The 23,025-nt window shown below is 37.2% G+C and overlaps 1 protein-coding gene across 2 annotated transcripts in view; it reads left to right on the plus strand.

Annotated features, from left to right (window-relative positions):
• CD2AP (CD2 associated protein) overlaps window positions 1–22,776 on the plus strand; it is an 84,315-nt gene extending 61,539 nt beyond the window's left edge. The window contains exons 9-18 of one of the 2 annotated variants that reach the window (XM_065632718.1): window positions 1,127–1,231; window positions 3,684–3,720; window positions 4,091–4,153; window positions 7,962–8,121; window positions 9,670–9,812; window positions 17,011–17,126; window positions 18,917–19,003; window positions 19,640–19,824; window positions 20,695–20,758; window positions 21,902–22,776. In XM_065632718.1, coding sequence (XP_065488790.1) covers window positions 1,127–1,231; window positions 3,684–3,720; window positions 4,091–4,153; window positions 7,962–8,121; window positions 9,670–9,812; window positions 17,011–17,126; window positions 18,917–19,003; window positions 19,640–19,824; window positions 20,695–20,758; window positions 21,902–21,943 — 1,002 coding nt within the window. In that variant the 3' untranslated portion in view covers window positions 21,944–22,776. The remainder of the gene's footprint in view (window positions 1–1,126; window positions 1,232–3,683; window positions 3,721–4,090; window positions 4,154–7,961; window positions 8,122–9,669; window positions 9,813–17,010; window positions 17,127–18,916; window positions 19,004–19,639; window positions 19,825–20,694; window positions 20,759–21,901) is intronic. The other variant, XM_065632721.1, reaches the window with a different exon arrangement.
• Window positions 22,777–23,025: the final 249 nt, after the last annotated feature.

A 23,025-nucleotide genomic window follows, 5' to 3' on the forward strand; every position in this document is an offset into this window, starting at 1 on the left:
TTTTCTTTTAGAACATGCACTTTGTGTAAATCTTGTCCACTTATTTTCTGTTTGTTCTCCATGTGATAATTTCCCATGGAGTTGTCTCTGACTTTATGTCCAAAGGAAATTTAGCAATAGATGCCTTATTCCATTCTTCACTGCACACTGTTCAGAAATTGGACTCTACGGTACTTAATTGAAAGGGTGACAGAGGGAGAAATGAAAGAAAACGTTAGCAAACTTTTACTTTCAGTGCTAATCACCTTTTCAGGTCTTTTTTCCTTCTCGTTCCTCCTTTAGTTCAATATGAGGTGGGATTTTTTTTAAGTAATTTTATATTTTATTTCCCCCCCTTCTCTTTTACTTGTTCAGTGTCTCAGCTGAACCGAATGCTGAGTTGTCTTTGTGTACGGAACTTTGGGATGAACTATTTGTGCTGCAAACAGCGGCACATATCGACAGGAATCCACTTGGACTTATGTGGGGGTGTGACATGTACAGTATTTGGGACCTAAGGCCCAGGGGAAAACTATTTATGTTGCTAAAATACTCTAAAAACTTCATACTTAATGTTACAGACAAACCGAGCCCTTGATCCAGTAAGATCCTGTAATGGATTTCTGTGCCATTGAATTAATTCTCTATAATTTTTTTTCTTATGTCTTAATGCGGTTATTTTTTCCTCAATAGGATGTATCCTCTGGCTGTTTCACCCTTTGCAGACCAGTGGACCTGGTCAATCACATCAGAATCACTTAAGTAGAATTGTGTGTTACTGCAGTGACACTTGACGTATTTACCAAAAAAGTTGCTGGTCAAGGAAGTTTAGAATATTGGATATTGTGCATTGGGTTATAGCTGGTTTATGTACTTTCCTTCCCCTTGCAGCTCTTATCCTTACACCCTTATCTTACATATGATGTAATGTTATTTCGTATCTTGCTTTTTAGAAAACAAATAAAGTGACCAAACCTGTAGCTGTTTTCCCTTGCTAAGGTGGCTAAAGTGTTCCTCTTACAAATGTGGTGTTTCAGACAAACAACTATTTTATGTTATGGATAAAAGCAAAAATCTTATTCCTGTAACTGTATCTGTTCTGGGGAAGAAGTCAGTATTGATTGAAATGTCCTGTTATTTGTTTTAGGACACTGGAGAGCCAGGCTGGTGGAAAGGAGAACTCAATGGTAAAGAAGGAGTCTTCCCAGATAATTTTGCTGTTCAAATACAAGAGTCTGATAAAGACTTCCCTGTAAGTTCTTAAGCGTATTGTGTAGTATCACAAAAAAGTATCGACGGAAATGCAATGAATAAGAGACTCCACAGCATATTATGCTGCTTAAAATATTAACACAATCGTGGCATTTTTTTACTTTATCTTGAATTAGCTCTAACAAAGAAGAATGATTTAAAAGTTAATATTTGTGTTAAACTACTTAAAAATTAAACTGAGACATGCTTTTCTAGATTAACTCTAATTAATAAGGGTGACTAGGTCATATAGGATATACTTCTGATAACATGGGTTGTGTGTAACTGAGTACTAAGTTAGACCCTTACTGCTTTGAAAGGGATAAGCAGTCAGTCTCTTCCATCTGTAGTTCTTTAAGTAACGATAATTGCAAAATGTTGAAAGACCCTGTGGAAGCACCTGGGATTTTTCCATGTTAAGACTTGCCAGTAGGTTGCAGTGTGTGGAGGATAATCTTTGGGTGGGATCTAGAAATATTTTTTTTTTCCCCACCATCTCATGTGTGAACTTATAGAATATACGTTTTTGTGTGGTACTCCTTGATCTTGTCATTTTTGTTCTTTGGCTTTTTTGGTTGAGATTAGTGTGATATTTTGGTTCTGACAAGTTTGCCTAGCAAAGATGGTTGTGTTAATTCACGAACGTACGTCAGTCATCCACGGACGGGACGGATTCAGGTGCAGATCAGGACGTCTAAATGTTGACACCCGTGTCTCAGCAGAACAGCATTTCAGAGTTTCACAGTAATTTAGTGCCGTTTCGTCTGGAAATGGAGATTGCTAGATATGACCTGGCAGATTTTGTTATTCATTTAGCATTTAACCACAGTTGCTTTACATACCCAGCAAGTTTAATTACTCCAAGTCATCATTTTCTTTTCATATTTATTCTCAGCTTTACAAGAATGGTGTAGACGCTGTAACAAATGTCTGACTTGGTTTGAGGGGTGGGTGGGTAGTACCACTGTTTCACAATACAGAATTGCTCCCTTGAGAGAGACAAAAAAATTATTCTTTTACCATAAACAGTGTTTCCTATATTCAGACCTTGCTTTGATCTTCTATTCTGCTTTGTGTAGTGTGTCTCAGTACAGGGATTCACCTTGTACTGAGCAGCTTTGAAGCTCAAGGCATTGAGTGGCTGATAATTGTAATCAGCTATTTGATATCGACTTAAGAAAAACACAAATCAGAGTCATATAACTGTAAGTGATGCTGAACTCTCAGTGTTACGGTTTTTGATGCAGGCAGCAGTGCTGCACAGCTGGATAATGTATTTACATTCTCAGAAACGAAAGAAAATACGGTCTTGTTACTTAAGTCCTGTAGCTTTTTCCTTCTCTGAACCTAGACAAAGAAATTTAATACGGGCTTTCATGCTTGCTTAATTAGATTTCATTTGCCAGAACAAAATCTTCCTGCATTAAGAACTTACGCAATAGCGATAGTAGCACAGAAGTGAAATCCATCCATAGCAACTGTTTCAAAAATACTCACTACAAGGAATTTGTGGAGGGGCTGTACAACTTCAGCAACGCTTGCATAAAGAACAGGGGTTTTCATAGGCTTTTGTGATGAATTTATCAGTGTGTTTTTCCTGAGTACAGCCACAAAGATGCCTCTTCTAGAGTATTTTAATGAACCAGATTCTGGGGATGAAGTGGCTCGAGGTGTCCGTCCTGAGAGGTGCCAGCCCCGCTTCAACAGGACAGAGATTCAAATTCAATTTTATCAGTTATAAGGAAAGTGATAAGTGACTGCATTTTAAAATAGAATTATTTTCAGTCTACAAACTGTGGCACCATAACACTTCATAAATTTTTTAATGGCTTAGAGTAGTTTGGGCACCTTTCCCCACTTAAATATATAGTAATAAAGAAGCTCAAAATAATGTTTTTCATGCAACCGCAGTGTTTGTTGCAAACGCTGATAACTCTTATTTTTGTCTTACGATATTGTAATTTAAAAGTCAATCAAAATAGTTCGGCTGATATTTAGCTTACAATTTTTTTTTTCAGGGAAAGTGACCATTTTACGTCCAAAAATTTACCTGATTACTCCTTTAAACTTGCATTGTACTAACGCAAATAGAAGTTTACATATTGAAATTAAAATGGGTGCAATTGGAACAAATCTTTGGACTAGAAAAGATAAAATTCTTAATTTTTAGCTCTTTGTACCTCTGCTTATGCACGTTGCTGGAGCACTGATCTGAGATTTGAAGAAACCTGCATTTTGTTCCTGGTTTTGCACCTGGTTGTCTGGGAGATATCAGAGGAATTACTGGAATTCTCTGTCTTTCTTGTCTGTGAGTTGATTGCCTCCTTTGTGAAATGCTTTGACATCGGCTAGTAAACAGGCTAGACATTGCAAAATATATAAACCAAAACACAAATAAGTCTGTCTTCGATGGAGAATATCTCTTTACTTATTAGACTTTTTTCATTTTGCAGAAGCCAAAGAAACCTCCACCTCCCGTTAAAACTCCAGGTAGGTAGTATACGTGGTACTTATATGAGGAAATATTGAATTTCAGAAGCAGTGCATGACTTCAAAAGAAAATTCAGAAGTAGCTTTGTATTTCCTGGCAAAGCAGCTACTTGTCGTCACAGTTTGAGGTTACATTTATGCTTTATTTATTTTGCTGCTGCTATATATTTCCCCAAATTATTATGGAGCCCACTTTGGGAATGTTATAATCCAGGCCTACAATTTGCTGGACTCAAACGAGTGTTTAAAAATGGTATTGTGCTCCTTGTAAAGGAGAAAATATAAACACAAATTGGTGTATGTCATATTTTTAGACTAAGATAATTAAAGCTCTTTGAGAAATGTCTATGGGTTTTTTTTCACTTTTCAGCTCCAAAGCCTGAATTGCCAACTGGAGAGAAGAAATTCCCTTCTTTGAGGCCTGAAGAAAAAGGTGAGACCAGTTTTCTTCACAGTGAATTTCAGACTATGCTCTTGTAAATGAGTTATAGTTTTGAGCTTGGCTGTTCTGTGCAATAGGTGTGTGTTTGACAGACATCATTACAGATTCTCTTGATACCATCTACTCTAATTCTTGTGTCTGTGATGTTATGGAAGTGTGTTTGGAGTGATTAGGACAACTACACTTTTACAAAATGTGTATTTCTTGTTTATTACATGAAATTCTGAAACACGGTTATCTCACTGCATAATAACAGAGTTGCTACTTAATTCATTTAACTGTAGTTCTGTGATAGTAACTGCAGTTTTGAACAGTAAGTTGTTAGAAATGAAAACATTTGTTGCTGCTTCGGAATGTTTTGGCCAAAATCAGTCTCTAATGGAAAAAAAAGCAAAGAAATACACAGAACAGTTACAACACTCCTTATACAGATGTTAACTGTCACGATGCTCAGAAATTGAGATTTCTTGTCCTGTTAACTCTTGCTATCTGCAATGTTTTCCAGTTCCACAGAATTTGCAGATGTTTACCACTTTTTTCCTCAAATTTAAAGGACACCTGTTTCTCTGAAGTAAAGCTACGGTTATCACCCAAACACGTTTCTAAACCGCTTGTTTTCCATATTTGAAAAACTTGCCAAGTCGAACTGTTTAACTGTTTTGACTGTGTTGAAAGTCAGAAGCTTAAACAAACATGCTGGTTGGGTCTTAAAGAAGAAATTCTGGTATTACTGACAAAAGCATATTACAAAACCAACCTCTGTTCTGTGAATACTGAACTGTGGCTGACCATGGCTAAGCAACATTTCAACAAGTGAGCCTGGTCGATGGGTTCCTCGTTTTCCCTGGGTGGTTTTTATAATCCATATATTAAATAGAGCGTGTTTTCGGGTGTTTCATGTGGAGAATATGTGTTAAAATCAGCTGTGTCATCTCTACATGCAAGCAAACAAGTTATTTTTATCTGTTGGAACGGTATCTTCAGCTGTATGATTTTTAGAAAGTTTGATCACTCGGCTCTTTAGAAGTTAAATTAAACTGAAGTAAGTTTAAATTTAGACTGGTTCTGTTTGTACTATGGTGTTAACCTTCGCATAATTGAGTTCAACTGTTTGCGGAGAAATATAGGAAGAAGAATATTGAGCGACAATATTCAAAATGCTTAGGAACATGAAAGCGTCTGAAAAATTAAGTAAGGTAGAGAACTGTTCTTTACTGTGGTGCAGGAAATGATGGAGGGAAATTTTGTCTTGTATCCAGTTGAAGGTCAGGTCTTCAAAGTTACTTACTCAGACAGCAGTAGTGTTTTACTGAAAGAAATTCCCATTTATCAGTTCAGTTTTACTTGTGGAAAAAGAACAGTGTTGATACAGTGATTAAAGCCATTAAGTATGAAATTATACTGTAATTAGTTTTAAAAAAAAATTGAGCAGCTCTAATCACACAGTATCAAACCATGTAAGTATTTATGCCTATTAGGAGACATAATAAGTGTGACTTTAATTGCGATCAAAAATTCAAAGCAGTACTCCTATAAGTATTTCTGTATTTATAGTGAAGGACACTTAGTGATATTGTGTAGGAATTTTTGTCCTGTGCAGATGTATTCAGATTAGTATTTGTATTTCTGTTACTAAACTGCTCATTTTTAGCCAACCCTGATCTTTTTCATTGCGGAGCAAAAGCTGAAAAAGCAGCTTGCCATTTTGTCCAAGAGAATTGTCCAATTTCTGTGCTCATGGTGAATCTTGACCTTTGATATTAACTTTTTCTACTTAATTGCAGTTGAGTTTTATATTCAGATTTTGAGTGGGAGTAGTTGAAGGGACGAATGACAGATGATGATTCAGGAATGCGACTCGATGACAGCATTTTTTTCTGCCCTGTTTATGAACTCACTTATTCTTGAAAACAAAAAGCGTAATTCTCCACTCTCCACTTGTGCTCAGCATAGATAAAATAAAGCGAGCTGATCTTTGGTAATACTGACTGCTGTTAGGCATTTAAAATTTAAATCTCGCATATATATCAGTGGGCAGAAGCAGCTTAGTCCTGTTGACGGGCTGTTTTTACGCAGGACAGTCAGCACCACCGTGTGGCAAAAACTTTCCTCTACTTTCAGTATCTTATTTTTTTAACTCAATACTAAGAGAGACTGGAAGGAGATACAAACCACTTAAAGTTGGTTTTATTGGTGTTCATATCTCCTCCTAAGGTTCAGACATCCCAAAGCAGGAAGACAGTTCTGTCCTGGATAATGCTTTTTTTTCTGAAGAATCTCTATGATCTGTTTAATTCCAAGTATTTCTGTGGAAAAAAAAAAAAAAAAAAGGTGTTTTCCCATTTTAGGACTGGAGAGCTGACATTCAACTGCTGCAGGACTTGTCCAAAGGGAGTCAGTTGTAGAACTGTAGAATAGTTTGGGTTGGAAGGGACCTTCAAAGCTCCTCCAGTGCCCCCCCTGCCATGAGCAGGGACATCTGCACCAGCTCAGGTTGCTCAGAGCCCCGTCCAGCCTGGCCTGGGATGTCTCCAGGGATGGGGCATCCACCACCTCTCTGGGCAACCTGGGACAGGCTCTCACCACCCTTGTTGTAAAAAGAATTTCTTCCTCATGTCTGGCCTGAATGTCCTCTCCTTCAGTTTAAAACCATCACCCCTTGTCCTGTCACAACAGGCCCTGCTAAAAGGTCTGTCCCCATCTTTCCTATAGGCCCCTTTTAAGTAGTGAAATGCTGCAATAAGGTCTCCCCGGAGCCTTCTCTTCTCCAGGCTGAACAGCCCCAGTTCTTAATTGCTAGTCGTATACCTGGCAATTAAGCCACTTGGCTGGGATGGAGCTGAACCAAATTTTGAACCCTACCCCCAAACCGATAGCATCTGTAAACATTTTATGTTAGACCAATGCTTGGTTAAAAGCAAAGTTGTAGGAGGAGAGAATGGGGGGAAACCAAAGCTGAGGATCAGTCTCTCCATCCCAGTTTATTGATTTACTGCCTGAACTGTAAAGGACTGTAACCTAACAATGATCTTTAAATCCTCAGTGCTTTATGCATGCCCGACTGAGCTGTATTGTAGTTGTACAAGGAAAAGTAGGTGTGCTCTGGATATCCCACAGAGTCTGATTAGGGAACGTAGGTTGAAGACTATTCAACTAGGATTTGTGAAGCAGCTTGACTTTTTCAGTAACTTTTCAGCTTCCCTGGACAATACTCAATTAGGTCGTGCAGTCATCGAACAATAAATTTAACTTTTTTTTGTTTGATTACCCAGGCTTAATTTGTATCTTGAGTTTGTAGGAAGATAAGACTCTATCTAAAATAAATTCAGTTATTCAGATAAATATTCATTTTCCCCCCCCTTTTTCCCCTGGATAAATTATGCTGTTTGTGTGTGTGGAAGAAGTATAGTTGTGACAAAAGAAAAAAAAACAACCCTGCTTTCTTAAGAGGAGATAAGGTGATTTCCTAGAAAAGGGAAAGCAGTAGCAGCAGTACAGAGAGATTCTTGGTTCTTAGCTGTTATACACAGTGCAATAATATGAATCCATGATTTCTTACTATTGTTTCGTGTCAGTAGAAGGACATTTTGCATACTCCAACGTAACGTTTTTTTTAAGTTTGGTAAGTAGTTTGTGTGTTTTGATAAGTTATCACTTATGCACTTGCATATCTATTTTTCTCTTTTATCTGATCTTCAGAGAAAGTATTTCTGACAGCAGTTGCTTTCTAATGGATTAGCACTGTAAGAATTCTAGACAACGTGGGTTTGTAAAATGTTACTGTGAATTATTTTGTCAGATGAAAAAGGAGCTTTGGATCAGAAGCCTTTGAAGCCACAGGCTCCTCAAGTACCACCCAAGAAGCCTATTCCTCCAAGCAAGACAAACAGCTTATTGAGAGCGGGGATTCTGCACCCTAAACGTCCAGAGAAACCTGTTTTGCCATCATCTGCATCCAAGTCAGTATAACTTAAATCATATACACCAAGTATATTTTATTTGGTTTGTTGTTCTGTTTTCCTTCATGGATGAGGTGGGAGGAAACGTGTCTTTTAAGGGTGAAAAGGGTGCAAGGATCAGTTTTGTCCTACACCTACCAGTGTCTTGGTACTCCAAATATTCAACAATATGAATTTATAACTTTCAAATTCTTTAAGAGATTGAATCCATCTTGGAGTAAATATTACAACATAACTAACCATGCAGCAGATGAAGTTGGGAATTATTCTTGTGTTGGAAAAAACCCTGAAGATTTGAGCTGCATCAACATTCAGGGTTCCAGCACTTTATATGGAGTAAGACAGATGGAAAGGAAGAGCTGAGCACAGTTAGTACCTGTGCCAAAGGTTCTCAGTGTAGCTCATGTGCTCTTCTGGGGGTGAAAACACTTATTACAGAACCACATCCAGTCTCTATAATCTGTCTTGAGTATTCTCAGTTGAGTAACTGGACAAATAGGGAAGGTAATAGCAAATAATTGCTCATTTTTTCTTTTAGATTCATTTTTAATTTTTTTCACACTAAGACTAATTTGCATTGATACAATGCCCCACATGCAGTTTCCTTTTCTGCCTCCATCAAAATATTTGTTAGATCCTTACCCAAAACTGTAAATAAACTACTGATGGATAACTGTCCCTTTGGGATGTTTATTTGATTTGAAAGAACCCTGAGAAAGTAAGGTCATGATGGACTTGACCTTGTATAAATACAGGAGCGGAATTGCCCCTATCTCAATTTAGAAAATAATTATGAATATAAAGGGTTACACATGTGCAGTAAATAGAGGTCTGTAGTAAACTGTGGTCCTTTAATAATTGAAAACTTTAGATCTTGGGGATATTTAAGTATGTTTAAATATCTGAAAGTTTAGCATTGCTCTAGAAAGATGAGGCTGCTCTCTCTTCCTCTACTGCAATAAAACTTTCAAATAAAGGATTTGGGAGATGAGTTAATGACAGGGACACAATGAAGCTGACAGCTGGTCCATTTATGTACTTTATTTTTATGCTGTGGCATAAATGATGGCAAGAATTGTAAAAGACGGTGTCATCCATTCTATTTTTGTTGGTTTGGTTGGGAGGTTATTTTTTTTGTCCCTGGATGATGTGACCAGACATGCGAAGAGTGCATGGTAGAATAAAGACCATATATACAACATACTTTCTTCTGTACCCAGAAAGAAATATCTTGTTCTTGGCAGTGTTTTTCTTTATAAGAAGATTTTGACGCCAGGGAGTCTGAGTATATTTCTGAATATTTCAAGAGATATTACTCAGGTGCTATTCAGCTCTCTTGTTTTCTGTTGCACTGAAGTGTAATATTATAGATTTAAGTGCCAAAATGTGCCTTGAAGTAGAAGTTTTGGATTTTTTTTCCAAGGGGATTATACATATTTGACATCTCTGCAAGAGCTGGAACAGAAGGATTGTCTTTTCTAGGACTGGAATTGCTCTCCAAAATACTTGATTTTAAGTATGTCTTGTCATCTTTTTTTCTTAATACAGATCTAATGGGGAGGTTGTTTCTCTTCGACCGAAATCTGAATTTGAGCCAGTAGCAAAACCAAAGTTAGACTCTGAACCATTACCACTTAGACCAAAATCAGTAGAGGTAGATTCACTTGTGGTAAAGAGCTCTAAAGAATCAGGTAAGAAAAGAATAAAACATCCTTTTGGGTCTTTCTGTTTGGATTGCAGTGTTTTACGGAGTTAGAATAAGCTTTTTAAGTGATTTACTCAAAATGCCACAGTGCAATTATTCCTGTTCAGGAGGAAAAAAATCTTCATTTTTGTAGAACTGCTGGAGGTAAGAGTCAGCACGCGATGAGCAGATGTCAGGAGGCTGTTTGGAGGCAGCTGATGAGCTCGGTGTTGTAACAAATGATAGGAAGGGAGGAATGTAGGTAATGGTTTGTTCTTCTAACTCGAAAGCATGTTTTTTTGCTGTGACACTTATCTTGCCTTTTTTTTTTTTTAAATCGTTCACTGACCGGTTCTGTTTGTTCTGCTCTTGCATTTCAGATAACTTTTGCTTTTCTAGCTAACCTGCGTATTTTTAGTAGTGCCTTTACCTTAAATTTGGGCCAGCGTGGTATATCACTTGAATTTCATGCATATGGCTTTGCTCAATGTGCCTTGAGCCAAACCTGGCACCTCTTTAAATCTCAAGTTGTCAAGTAAAAACCTTGATATTGGTTAAAGCAACCACATTGATCAGGCTCTCTGAGCTATTATATAGGTGACTTTTGTCCTTTACTGACAGCGCAGCTGATTCCTGTCCTCAACTCTCCATTATTTTTATCATATGACCGAACACTGCAGAAAAAACTTCAGTGAATTGTACCTGCAGTGTTTGCCTTGTGTATATCAAATGCAACCTTTCATCTCAGAAAAGGTTTTAGTAATAATACATTTTGAAATAGTATAACTTAATTTTTTTTTAGGCTAATTAGGATATTCAAGTTGTAGACTAGTTGGTCCTAAAGTGTAATAAGATAAAAATAATGCATTAAAAGCTGAAGCAGTTGATGAATAGAAAAGAGTACTCCTGACTTTTCTGTTAAGCATTTTAAAAGTGCTTCTAAGCTTAAATGCTCTGTATGAGGACAGGTTAGTTCATGCATGTTTTTAATACAGAAGTTATATTTTTATGAGCCACAGAAAGCTGGACTTCAGCAGGTATTAAAATATCCTGGAAATATTATGAATATTTTCAGTGTTACCCTAAAGTATTTATAAGTTATTTTTTTGTTAATTCCCCAGTAAAATCTATACATGTGCTGTGATGTGCCTTGTTTTGAAGATTTTGAATTGGCAGTTTAACTCTTGTCTCTATTTAAAGTTGAGTTTGAATGAGAGTATGGGAGAAACACTTGCAGGCCAAATTAGGCTGAGTTGAAACAGCAATGCACAACCTAGCGTTACAAATGCGAGCCTCGTCCTACTAACCACATGTTTATCTCTAGGATTGTGCTAGATGTGTTACAGTATAGTGTAATGTCATTTATCCCCAATTGCAATTATCTTGGCATCTTTGATAACCAGAATGGCAACATACCCTGTTTCCCCAAAAATAAGATGGGGTCTTATATGAATTTTTGCTCCAAAACTTTTTACTTTTTTACATGTATAGCTGCCTGGACACTATTTAAGTTGCTTTTTTTAATGAACCATAACTAGGGCTTATTTTTGCAATAGGCTTCTATTTTGAGCATCCTCAAAAATCCTGAAAAATCATGCTAGGCCATATTTTCAGGGTAGGTCATATTTTCGGGGAAACAGGGTAGTAGCTGTGATATCAGATAATCGTATATATACAAAACCTAATTTTATATATTTTTGGGGAAAAAAAATGTATTCTGATTTGCTAGCATGAGATTTTACAGGCTCATGGACAAATTGGGGATTTTAATCCCTAGATGGGGCAGGGACAAAGGTGCGTAACAAAGAAGTGGGGAGGTGTGTTCGGTGGTCCTGGTTTGGTGCAGAGCAAGCGGCGGAGGCTCTGTCAGTCTGCGTGAGGATGCAGCTCTTGAAGGAAAGCTTCAAAAATCCTCTGTTACGTGAAATTACCCTTGTTTAAAATGAACCGCGTAAGTCACAAGTAGTTTTGCTGCTCTTGTGAAAAGAGACTAATCCAAACTCCTGCCATTAAAATTCATGAATCTCATGTTTATGTCTATGTATAAGTTGTGCTGCTAAAGACATACTATGTGCAGCAGCTAAGACTATATAAAAACCCAAAGATGTTAGGTCTTTATATGAAGTTTAAGAGTGTTTAATCTTATGAGAACTAGAATAGATACTAAAACATGGGAGAAAATGTATAGCTGGGGTTGACAACTGCATTGCCAGAGTGTCTTTTTTTTTTTTTTTTTTCTTTTTTTCTTTTTTCCTCTTCCCCTCTCTCCCCCTTTAGATTGAGATCCTGAAGTGAATGAATTTTTAGAAAACCAGTTTCTTTAAGTACAGGTCTGATTTTATTTTGCAACTTAGTTTGGCTGTGATGTGCAGTGTAGGTTGAGCCACTCTCAATTTATCCCAAGGAGAAGCTGTAAATATTCTTTATCAATAGGAAAAAACAACCCACCCCATAACAAAATTAGACCCCCAGCCATCAGATAAGGACAAATACTCAAAAACATTCAGAAACATTGATCATGTGGAAGTACCTCCTCTTGAAGATTTATTTGAAAAATTGCATAAATGTTTCTCTGTTCAATTAGAATTAAAGTATTGTAAAAGACTAAAGCTGTAATACTAGCATGCTGAACATGTAAAGCGATTCTGTTTCTTCTACAAATGTTTCTTTTTCCTGCTTTGTAAAATAATTTTTTTGTTCAGAATCTTTTTCTAGACATTCCTCTCCTTGACTTTTCTTTCCAGATTTTGTTTCCTATCCTGTTTGCCATGTTTCCCTTCTTACGTGTCAGGAAATTACCCTACCCTTCTCCATTTTGGTAAGATAACAATCTATAAGGAAATCCAAATGCTTTATGCCATACACATAGCCTCTTCTTAACGTCATAAGCGTAATTTTCAGTTGCAGTTATTGATACTAAAATTTTTGGGTTTCAATTTAATATGCTTTTTTTGTTTGTTTGAATGCCTGTTTTCCTTAGCTGTTAAACAAGAAATTATTTTAAGTATACTTTTAAATCCGGAACTTGTAGAGGTTAAAAAAAAAAAAAAAAGGAAAAACTTCACAGTCCAGGTATTGATTAGCCCAACCCAGTGTTTATAGTGAAATGTGTTCAATATCTGTAGGACTTCTGGTGTATTTAGGTTGAATGGCTTTATCTTTCTGTAGCACAAATTAGCCAAAGATTGCATAGTTGCTTATTTAGTATTATGAGTCTTGTAAAACAGTATTTGTGAAAGTCATGTATTAGGCACATGCTTAATTGTAGCAAATACCTAACTATTGCTCAACTGCAAATTTAAATATTCTAAAGCTTATATCAGTCCCGTAAATTTTTGGGGTGCGATCTCAGGAAGATGAGTAACAGGAAAAAGGGCTGCCATCTGCTCTTACTCTGCAGATTAATGTGAACTCTTGTCTTCTAAAATATTGGATACATTTCACTTCTGTCTTGGATTTCTAAACCCCAGCCACATGAGATGTCGGAACTGTAATTTCTGTAGACACCCTTTCAGCTTTGCTTCTTTTTGTGAAGGCTTTTTAAGACAAACTGCTGTGAATACACTTGAAGCGTTCACAGATTGTAACAAAATGTCTCACCTAATTGTGTGTATTAAAGCTCCGAAGAGTTCTGCGATGCATGGATCCATGTTAAGCTTGCAGAAGAGACACTTCTAATAGTCTATCCTAAGTAACTGTTTAAGCTTAGCCCATCTTTATAGAGAGAAAAGTGCTCTCGCTCTGCCTTAAAATATTTTTTGACTTATCCCCAGATGTATAATATTGCCCTTTTGGCACTATGATGGAATTTCCTTTAACTTGTAGGCCGTCTGTAAAAAAGTTAATTGTAAATTACTTTATTGATTGAAATGGGTGTAAATTGTGAACTTTCAGTGGGTTTCATCAGGATCTCTATTGGTTTCAGTGGGGTCGAACTTTCTCCTAAAATAACCAAGAATGCCGTTTGAAAAGAAAAACAAACAAAACCCCCAAACCCACAACAACACCAAAACCACCACCACCAAAACCACAAACCCTAATTCTTGCCAGTCTGTGTTTCAATTTCTTCCCTATACAAAAGCAACAAAATGGAAAGGTAGAAAGGAGGCTGCAAGTACGGTCAGAATTCCCTCTGACTGTAATGTGCTGGTAATATTGTAATGCTGAGCAATTGTCTCAGGTGGAGCATTTTCTTTAGAAGCTCTTACAAAGAGGAAAAAAATCCCAGGCATTAGTGTTACCCCACCATCTATATTAAAATCACATCCAATTCAAGACTGTAGCAGTCTTCATCTTCAAGCTTTGTCAAATACTGTGTTGTGTTGTTTTGTTTTTCAGAAGTACACATTTTTCTTAATATGTGTTTAATATTCTTAGTATGCCTTATTGTCGTGGTTTAGCCCCAGCCAGAAACTAGGAGCACAGCAACCACTCACTCACCATCTCCGCTCCCCAATTGGGATGGGGGAGATAATCGAAAAGGGAGAAACTCATGGGTTGAGATAATAGTTTAATAAGACAGCAAAAAGGGAAAAATAATAATAACATACTATTATTACTACTAACTAGATGGATAGATATAAAGTGATTGATGCACAAGGCAATTGCTCATGAAGTCCAGTCTCGTGCAGCTGATCCCAGAGGAGCAGAGACCTGGACAGCAGTTCGTGCTCGAACACGATAATGCGGAACAGCCAGTCCTGGCAAAGAGAGCGCCCCGGTCCTGAGCAGCTGATCCCAGCAAGAGAGCAAAAAACCACGAAAGACTAAAAAGGCCAGAACAGCAAAAGGCCAAAAACAAACAAAGTAGTGAACCAAACAACTGGAAAAGCCGGATTGAGATTTATACGGAGCATGACACTAATGGTAGGGAATGTTTCATTGACCAGCCTGGGTGGCAATCTAGGTGCTGTCCCACTGTTCCCCCTCCCAGCTGCTCCCTGCAGCTGGACAGCTGAAAAAGTCCTTGATCTCCTTGGCAACAGCCAAAACATCCACGAGTTCTCACTTTCTTTTCATACCAACTCCAAAACACAGCTTAGCGACTGGAAAGAAGAGCATGGGAAGTTCAGTGTTATCACATTATTAATGTACTAAATCCAAAACAGAAGACCGTGCTAGCTACTAAAAAGAAAAGATTCTAACTACTATGAAGGAAACTAACTTGATCCCAGCTAAACCAGCACACTGATGTTTGCTTTATTCATGAAAACAGAGCTGGCATTACATTCTTAATAGGAACTCAGTTTACAATTTTTATTTAAATTTAGTGCCAAATGATTTTTTTATTTCTGCAGAATGACAAAAGAAGGATTGTTTAAAGGCAAAAATACTGGGATGGAGGAAAAAAAATACATATTTTTTTTTCCTGCCTTCTTGTTACTTTTTTGATAATACCTAACGAACGTAAATTCTGATTTACATTTTGGCATGGGTTAGTGCTCTGGGATTACTGACAATTGAGTGAAGAACATGAAGATACACCCCTTAGTCACTGTTGCTTGACTTCTAGTAAGTTAAATATTTTATTGGCACAGACTACAACAGGAATACCTTCATAGTTAGTTATTTATCTCTCATCCTTTTCTCCATCAGCTGCTTGCCATTTATCACTGTTCTGTTTCTTCCTACTTTGTTTTTCTTCCCTGCTTTTTTACACCGCAAATGTTATCACATGTTTACAAAACACTGTCATTACATTCTCTTTAATAGAATTAAAAAGCAGCAAACCTGATTGCTAACAGATGGTGTTAGAAGAGCTTGCATTTCAACAAGGCAACAGGTGAAGCAGGTGAAGAAGTAGGCAAGTTCAGGGATGTCCAAAGGATGTTAATATTTTAAGGACTTCAAGGATAATTTTGCAGAGTAGAAGACATAAAAATCAGTTAAAACGGTGCAAAAATTAATTCCTATAGGTATAAATTAGACTAAGTCATCCAAACACTGAAGTGTCATGAATGGTCTTAAGTGTCATGAATGGTGTTGGCTCAGTGTCCTTAGGGTGTTTGGTATTTTTTATTTTTTATCTGACCTCTAGCTGTAGCTTCAAAATTAATGAAAAAATAAGGAAAGTGTCATAGCTTCTGCTTGATAAATCATAATGTCATGTAAAAATCAGGGATTGCAAAAAAGACCCCAATGCCATCCTCCTCCTTCCACCCCCCCAAAAGAAACAAACAAAAACACAACAAAAAAGTCCCCCAAAAAGAACTAAAACCCAACCCTCAAACCTTGAATGTTACTTTTGATGCCCACAGAAAATGCTGTGTGGTATTTTAATTAAACATATTGAGTCTCTAGAATGAGTCTAATGAATTTGTGTTCTAAAATTGTACATAATATCCAAAATCTTACATCAGTGCTTAAATCAAAAAACTTACCTCATTGCACATCTGTTCACAGGTAAGTATTATTGGTATTTTTGTGGAGAAATTGTTAAGTCCAGTTGGTAACATGATGAACTGCTTATGTTATTAGATTAGATATGTTCTGTTCTTTCTATTGTTGTGTTTGGTTTTTTTTTTTCCCTGAAGTTGCCTCATCCTGTAGGGTGTAAGGAATTTCTACTGATCTAAGAGAGTTTACCTAGAGCTGTGAGCATAAAGAGACTAATCAGCAGAGAGATCTGTATGATTTTGTAAAGTACAAGAAAAGAGTTTTGAAATGTTTTTTACGGACTTTATGAAGTCATATATTTTCTTTAGGCAAATAAATGCATATCAAAAAAATACCATACATAGAAATATTTGCAGTTAATGTCTTGTTAACTTACTTTAGTGATCCTGTGGACATTACCACGCTGCTTTTATTTTTCTCTTGGTCACTCAACTTGGATTTTCATGCTTTTCCTGCAAGTTTAGTGACAAGAAAACGTGCTCTCCTAAATATTTGGATATGACACCTCTCAAAAAACCAGTCAGAAATGTATTTTTCTCCAGAGACAGATCCATATTATGCAGCACATTTTCTGTTGAGAACTTGAATTTAAATGCTAGTTGAATCACCTCTTCTTTAAGAAGTGAAATGTGGTTTCCCAGATGTGCCAAAGTCGTGTAGTTGTTTCACATAGCTCGTGTGTTGTATATACTGAAAATCTTTGAAACAGTAAGAATTTTTTTTTTTTTTTGGTCTTAAAGAAGTGATAAAAAAGAAAGCAGTAAAACCTACTGGTCTTGATGGTGGTCTGTGTTTTCATCTTTTTCTAGATCTGTTAAGCTTTGATGACGTAATAGCTACCTCATATAATCTATCGCACCCTACCGCAAACCGACCCAAGATGCCTGGTAGGAGGCTGCCTTCACGTTTCAATAGCAGCAGTCCTGTGAGTACACTGGGTGTGTTTTCCTTGTAGTGAATTAAGAACTAACTTCCCAGGAAACAGGGTTGAACTGGGAAAGTCTAATTAACCATTTACATGAGAGGGAAATGCAGAATGCCACAGAGGTTCAGTTCTTTTAGACCTTGTCTAGAGGAATATCCATTCCCAGGAGGGAAGTGTACGTAAGAGAGACAATGTGACTGCATTGTAGCCGAAAGATTATTTCTGTACTCTGGGGTATTACTGCAGTAAGTGCTTACCTCTTGTAGCATCACTGATGGCGAAATAGGTGTTGTCGTAGAATCATAGAGTAGTTTGGGTTGGCAGGCACCTTCAAAGCTCATCCAGTGCCACTCCTGCCACGAGCAGGGACATCTTCACCCAGCTCAGGTTGCTCAGAGCCCCGTCCAGCCTGGCCTGGGATGTCTCCAGGGATGGGGCATCCACCACCTCTCTGGGCAACCTGGGTCAGTGTTTCACTACCTTCACTGTAAAAAATTTCTTCCTCACGTCTGGCCTGAATCTCCCCTCTTTTAGTTTAAAACCATCACCCTTTGTCCTGGCCCTGCTAAAAGTCTGTCCTTATCTTTCTTATTGGCCCCTTTTAAATAAGGAAAGGCCACAATAAGTTCTCTCCAGAGCCTTCCCTTCTCCAGGCTGAACACCCCAACTCTCTCAGCCTGTCCTCCCAGCAGAGCTGTTCCAGCCTCGGATCATTCCTGTGGCTCCTCTGGCCCCTCTCCAGCAGGTCCATGTCTGTCCTGTGCTGAGGGCTCCAGAGCTGGACGCAGAACTGCAGGGGGGGTCTCACCAGGGCGGAGCAGAGGGACAGAATCACCTCCCTCCACTTTCTGGACACGCTGCTGGTGATGCAGCCCAAGAAACAATTGCCCTTCTGGGCTGCAAGCGCACAGTGCCGGCTCATGTCCAATCTTTCATCCTCCAGCATCCCCAAGTCTTTCTCTTCAGGGCTGCTCTCAATCCCTTCATCCTCAGCCTGGATTGATACTGGACCGGGGGTTGCCCCGACCCAGCAACTTGGCCTCGTTGAACCTCATGAGGTTCACATGGGCCCATTTCTGGAGCTTGCCCAGGTCCCTCTGGATCACATCCCATCCCTCAGGTGGATTGACTGCACCACTCAGCTTGGTGTCATCCACAAACTTGCTGAGGGTGCACTCAATCCCACTGTCTGAGACACAGACATATGTGCACACACACAAGTCAGAAAGTGCCTTTAGCGCCTTACGAGCCTAACAATGTACAGTCTGTGGCCACAACAAATTTGTAATTTAATATTGCTTTAATGCAGGACTTGTTATCTCATGTGCTAAGACGTGAGATTCTCAGACCAGGAGAACCAGGTGGTGCAGAGTCCTTGAGATCTATTTCTGTCATTGGATGGTGTATAGTTCAGTCATACCCGTTACCATCTGCAGTTGCTGCCTGTTAACATTGCTGTTCTACAGAAGCACCTACGGGCTCCCAAAAACATCAAGGATTTGTTAAGTACTGCAGAGATGCTTGAAAATCCTTCCCAAGGTTCCTATGCTTGGTTTAAATTCAGATTATTTAAATTAAGATAAATTCACAGTATTGTGAGGAAGGAAAGTTCTGACTGGCAGGAAAAGAAAACCATGGTGGTCTAGCAGTTTTAAGTTTGAGTTGTTTGTGTTTTTTCTTTTTTTTCCCCTTTTTTTATCTATTGCATCTTTAGAAACATGACAGTTCTTTTTTATTTACTTTTTTTTAAATTCTGAAAACCTTTTCATTTTTTATGAATGGTTTACCAGGCAAGTCAAAATGTGAGTCCAGAAAAAAATTTGAAGGTGCAGAAAGAAGAAGAAAGTGCCAAACCAAAGCAAGTTGAAACAAAAAAGGTATGATACCAAGGAGCTAGAGAAGTACCAGGCAGCTGGGTGATCTCTTCGTCTTGGTCATATGTTCCTCTTGCTCATGTTTCCTCTTTAGATTGATGCAACCACCTAAGTACAAATGATTGTATTTAAATGCAAATGAGCCATGTCATTTGGTGTAGAGTTCAGATTAGAAATTTTAGTATAAAGTTCATCAGTTCTCATGAGAACTGTTGTGTCAGGTAGTGTGAAGCTGTGGTATCATTTGACAAATAAGCTTCATGTCTGCTCAGCCTTCAGTCCTCCTGACAGACAGAACAACTGAGCAGATCAGAAAGATGCACAAAGTATTTTTTGTAATGAGCCAATGGGCTCCAATAAATCACCTTTTTTTTTTTTAAGTGTAGAGAACTGCAGCGTGAGCACTTTTTTTAGTGACTACGGGAACCTCAGCAAAAGGCTTAATAAAGAGCTGTGTAAAATAACTATCTCGTATACTACAATTTTCCGTTTGAACTGAACATTGTTTTTTACCTTTTGGGTGGAAAATGAAGGAAATCTGTGTACATGTAGCGCCCATACCAGTACAACATGTATGCTCTAAGTGGTCAGTTCATAAAGATTTTAATTTCTTAGCTTTCTACTGGTGTATTTTTTCAGCCATCTTCATTCAGTCCACCAGTTCCATCTTCATCTCAGAGACCAAGTTCTGTTATCCTCAACTTTTTTCCTGGAGACATCCAGCTTAAAGGAGAAACGGATGATGAAAAAATTTCTGTGGAAGAGCTCAGGACTCAGATTAATGATTTGATGAGTTTAGTAGACGCGCTGAAGAAAGAACATGGGTAAATATTTTCTGTCTCAAACTTCAAAGGGATATATAGGCATCTTCCAAATGTATTTAATGCTAAACTTCTTAAAAAAAAACCCTATTCTATATTAGTATATTAATATTAATCAGAACTTGTTTATTTAGAAGTTGATCCAACTAGATGTTTTATATATGTACAAATTTGATGTCAGATTATTTTTTGAATTTGTACTTTTTGTAAATACCAATGTGTGGGAAAATTACGTTTTCTATTTTTTTTTAGTTTTACAGCACAGACATTCATTTTGGTACTATTTAAATGATGACTAGTGCCAGCCAAAATGGCTTTTAGAGTGCACTCTTGAAAGGTTATAAAGCATCAAGATCAGTTGGTCTCCCAAGCAAACTAATAAATTATGAGTTCTGGAGATTAATGAACTAGTTCTTCAGCAACTTGATGATAATTCTTAGCACTTTCTTGCCTGAAAAAAAAAGTTTTAGAAACTTTCTATTATAAAGAATTTCTCTTCTATATCTAGAAATTGCAAGGTTATTTTGGTTAAAATTCAACTCTCCAAGTAAATTAACAGAACAAATTTTTAAGTAGCCTACTTAAAATTGTGATTATAAGTTAGAGGTAGTTGAGTAGTAATAAGCAAGAAGTGTTGAGAGTTGGTAGAAGCTTGTGCTCCCCCAGATTTGAGTACCAGTTCACCATTTGGCATGTACTTGTGTGTGTTTTATTTATAAGATGTAGCATCAGACAGTTATTATGTGAATTCCTCTTGTAAAATTCAGACTAGGTAGGCCTGTGCTTCCTATTCTCAGTAATGTGATTTTTTTTTTTTTTTTTTTTTTTTTTTTTTTTGCCCCTCTAACTTGTATTTCTCTTACCTACTACTAGGAGAGAACTGGAAAAACTAAAGAAGGATTTGGAAGAAGAGAAGCTGTTGCGAAGTAATCTGGAGGTAATATTAGCAATTAATGGAGAGAGAAGTATGTATTTGGAATTTGTTGCCACAGGAAAGTCTTAACAAACCTGCTCAGCCTCTGATTTATTGCTGCGTTACTGTGTGGTTGAGTGAATGCCTCACGAGGCTGTTGGATGTATGTAGAAGATTCACAGTTCGTCTTAGCTCAGCTTTCTTTATCTGGAAAATTATTTTTAGCAATACGTTTGGGTGTTGGGATGTGAGTTCAGTTTAGTGTTCCTAGATTCTGTTCTTTCCTAGAGATGTGTCCAACTGGACACGTTCCAAGAGAGACGAGATTAATACTTCGCTTTTGTAAGACTTGAAGAACAAATTTACTTTACTTTTTGCCTTGTTTTTTCTTTTGATTACATAAACTTTCCTAAATTTTTGATACTGTTTAAATATTGAGTGGATAATTTACAGAGGGAACAGAATGCATCTGAAAAATTGCCCTATGAACGGATGCCACTCCTCTCAATTTATTAATGAAGGAGGCTGCCTGCATTACAATATGGTTCCATTCCGTAGTTAATAGGATGAGTTCATTGTAGAAAATCATTTCAGACTGGCACAAAAGGGTGTTTTATTTGTGAAACAGTATTTCTTACTGACTACAAAGCTACTTTTGAAACTTGAAAAGAACTTCTCAAGTCCTTTTTTTTTTAATGTGTCTCTAAAGCAATCAGTGAAGCTGCCTGAAATATGCACTGGGGATGAAGAGGAGGTAACTTCATGTATCCTCTAAGTCCATTTCAAGAAATATAAATTAATTATGACACGATATATTGCGTGAAGGCTGCTTTAGGAAATTAGGCTGGTGTGATGATGCAGCGTTACGTGGAGACATGTCAAGTGATTCCACAACCCAACTTTAACTGCTTTATTCACAGTGGTTTATCCAATTTGATGTACCAGGACTATAGGCACATTTTTAATGATTTTAAATTCTTGTTTGATTAGCAATATAATAGTTTAAAATCAGATATAAATACTGGGCTGTTAAATGCTTCTGTGTTATGATTTTATTTACTAAAGTGTCTTTGAAATATAAAGGTTATAATTTTGTTGAAAGATCTGAAGACTTCAGATAGTTGCTACTTTAATACTGACTCTCTTTTCAAAATGTCCATTTTTCAGCTTGAAATAGAAAAATTGAAGAAAACAGTGATGTCTGCATGAGACAACTGTGGACTTAATGTTTTTAACTCACCAGGAATTCAAAGCTGAACACAAGGAGAACTGACTCTTATTTCATAATAATGGATGCTAGTGTTCTACAGTTTTAAAGAAAAAAATATAATAAAGAAAAGGAATATAGTCTTTTATTCAGAGAGATAAGAAAACAAAAAAGAATAATGGTGTAATTTTTTTGCCAATATAAAAGAGGCCTTATTTCTTACTGTGCTGGAATTGCAGACCTTATTTTTTGGTTTGCTTGAAAATACTACTGAATCTGTATAGAAAGATGAGGGAATTCTTAATAGATTTTTATTGAAAACCTGTAGCTTAATTTTTAAAGAGATCTATACTATAAATAGGATGATCTATCTTTACAACTAATCTGTAAAATAGTCTATTGGGGGCATGGAATTACCGGTATTGTAATTGTAGTCACTACTTTTCCTCTACACGCAAAAGGGAATATATGATATTTGTATGATTTTGGCTGTCTTACCCAGCGTTATGCTGTTGTGCCTGTCTGCAGTGAGAATGTTAATAATAAGCTGTTTATAAGTTGAGTCATGAGATAGGAATTTGTTAATGCAATGAAGCAAGTGAAACTCCTGTGCATTGTAGTGAGAAGGAATGACCCGGTCTGATTAGCAGAATATTTTGTCACTTGCACTATTGGATTAAAAAGGGATTTAGGACTGAATCATGAAGTGATGATGAAATTAACTTTTAAAACTACAAAATGCAAGAAATACGGAAACAAGGCTAGAATCCAGTCTTAATCTGTTGTGCCTAAAATATTACAGCATACAGCATGAAGAAATAAACCTTAAATCACACCGTCTGTGCTTCTGTGTATCTAAACCCAAGTCATCGGTCTTTCGGGTGGTTAAAAATGCATCTTGATCTGTTTTTACAATAGTCAGGTTTTGTTTATAATATGTCTCCAAATAAATCCCTTTGGAACTTTGATACTCTCAAAAGGTCTCAATATTTATCTCTTTATGCCACAAACTTTCTCAGTATATTGTGTACCTCTAAATTTAATAACACCTGTGTGATTGGAACAATCGCTTTGACAGCATTGT

Source organism: Caloenas nicobarica, chromosome 3 (genome assembly GCF_036013445.1).
Source record: "Caloenas nicobarica isolate bCalNic1 chromosome 3, bCalNic1.hap1, whole genome shotgun sequence".
In the NCBI taxonomy this organism is placed as follows: Eukaryota; Metazoa; Chordata; class Aves; order Columbiformes; family Columbidae; genus Caloenas; species Caloenas nicobarica.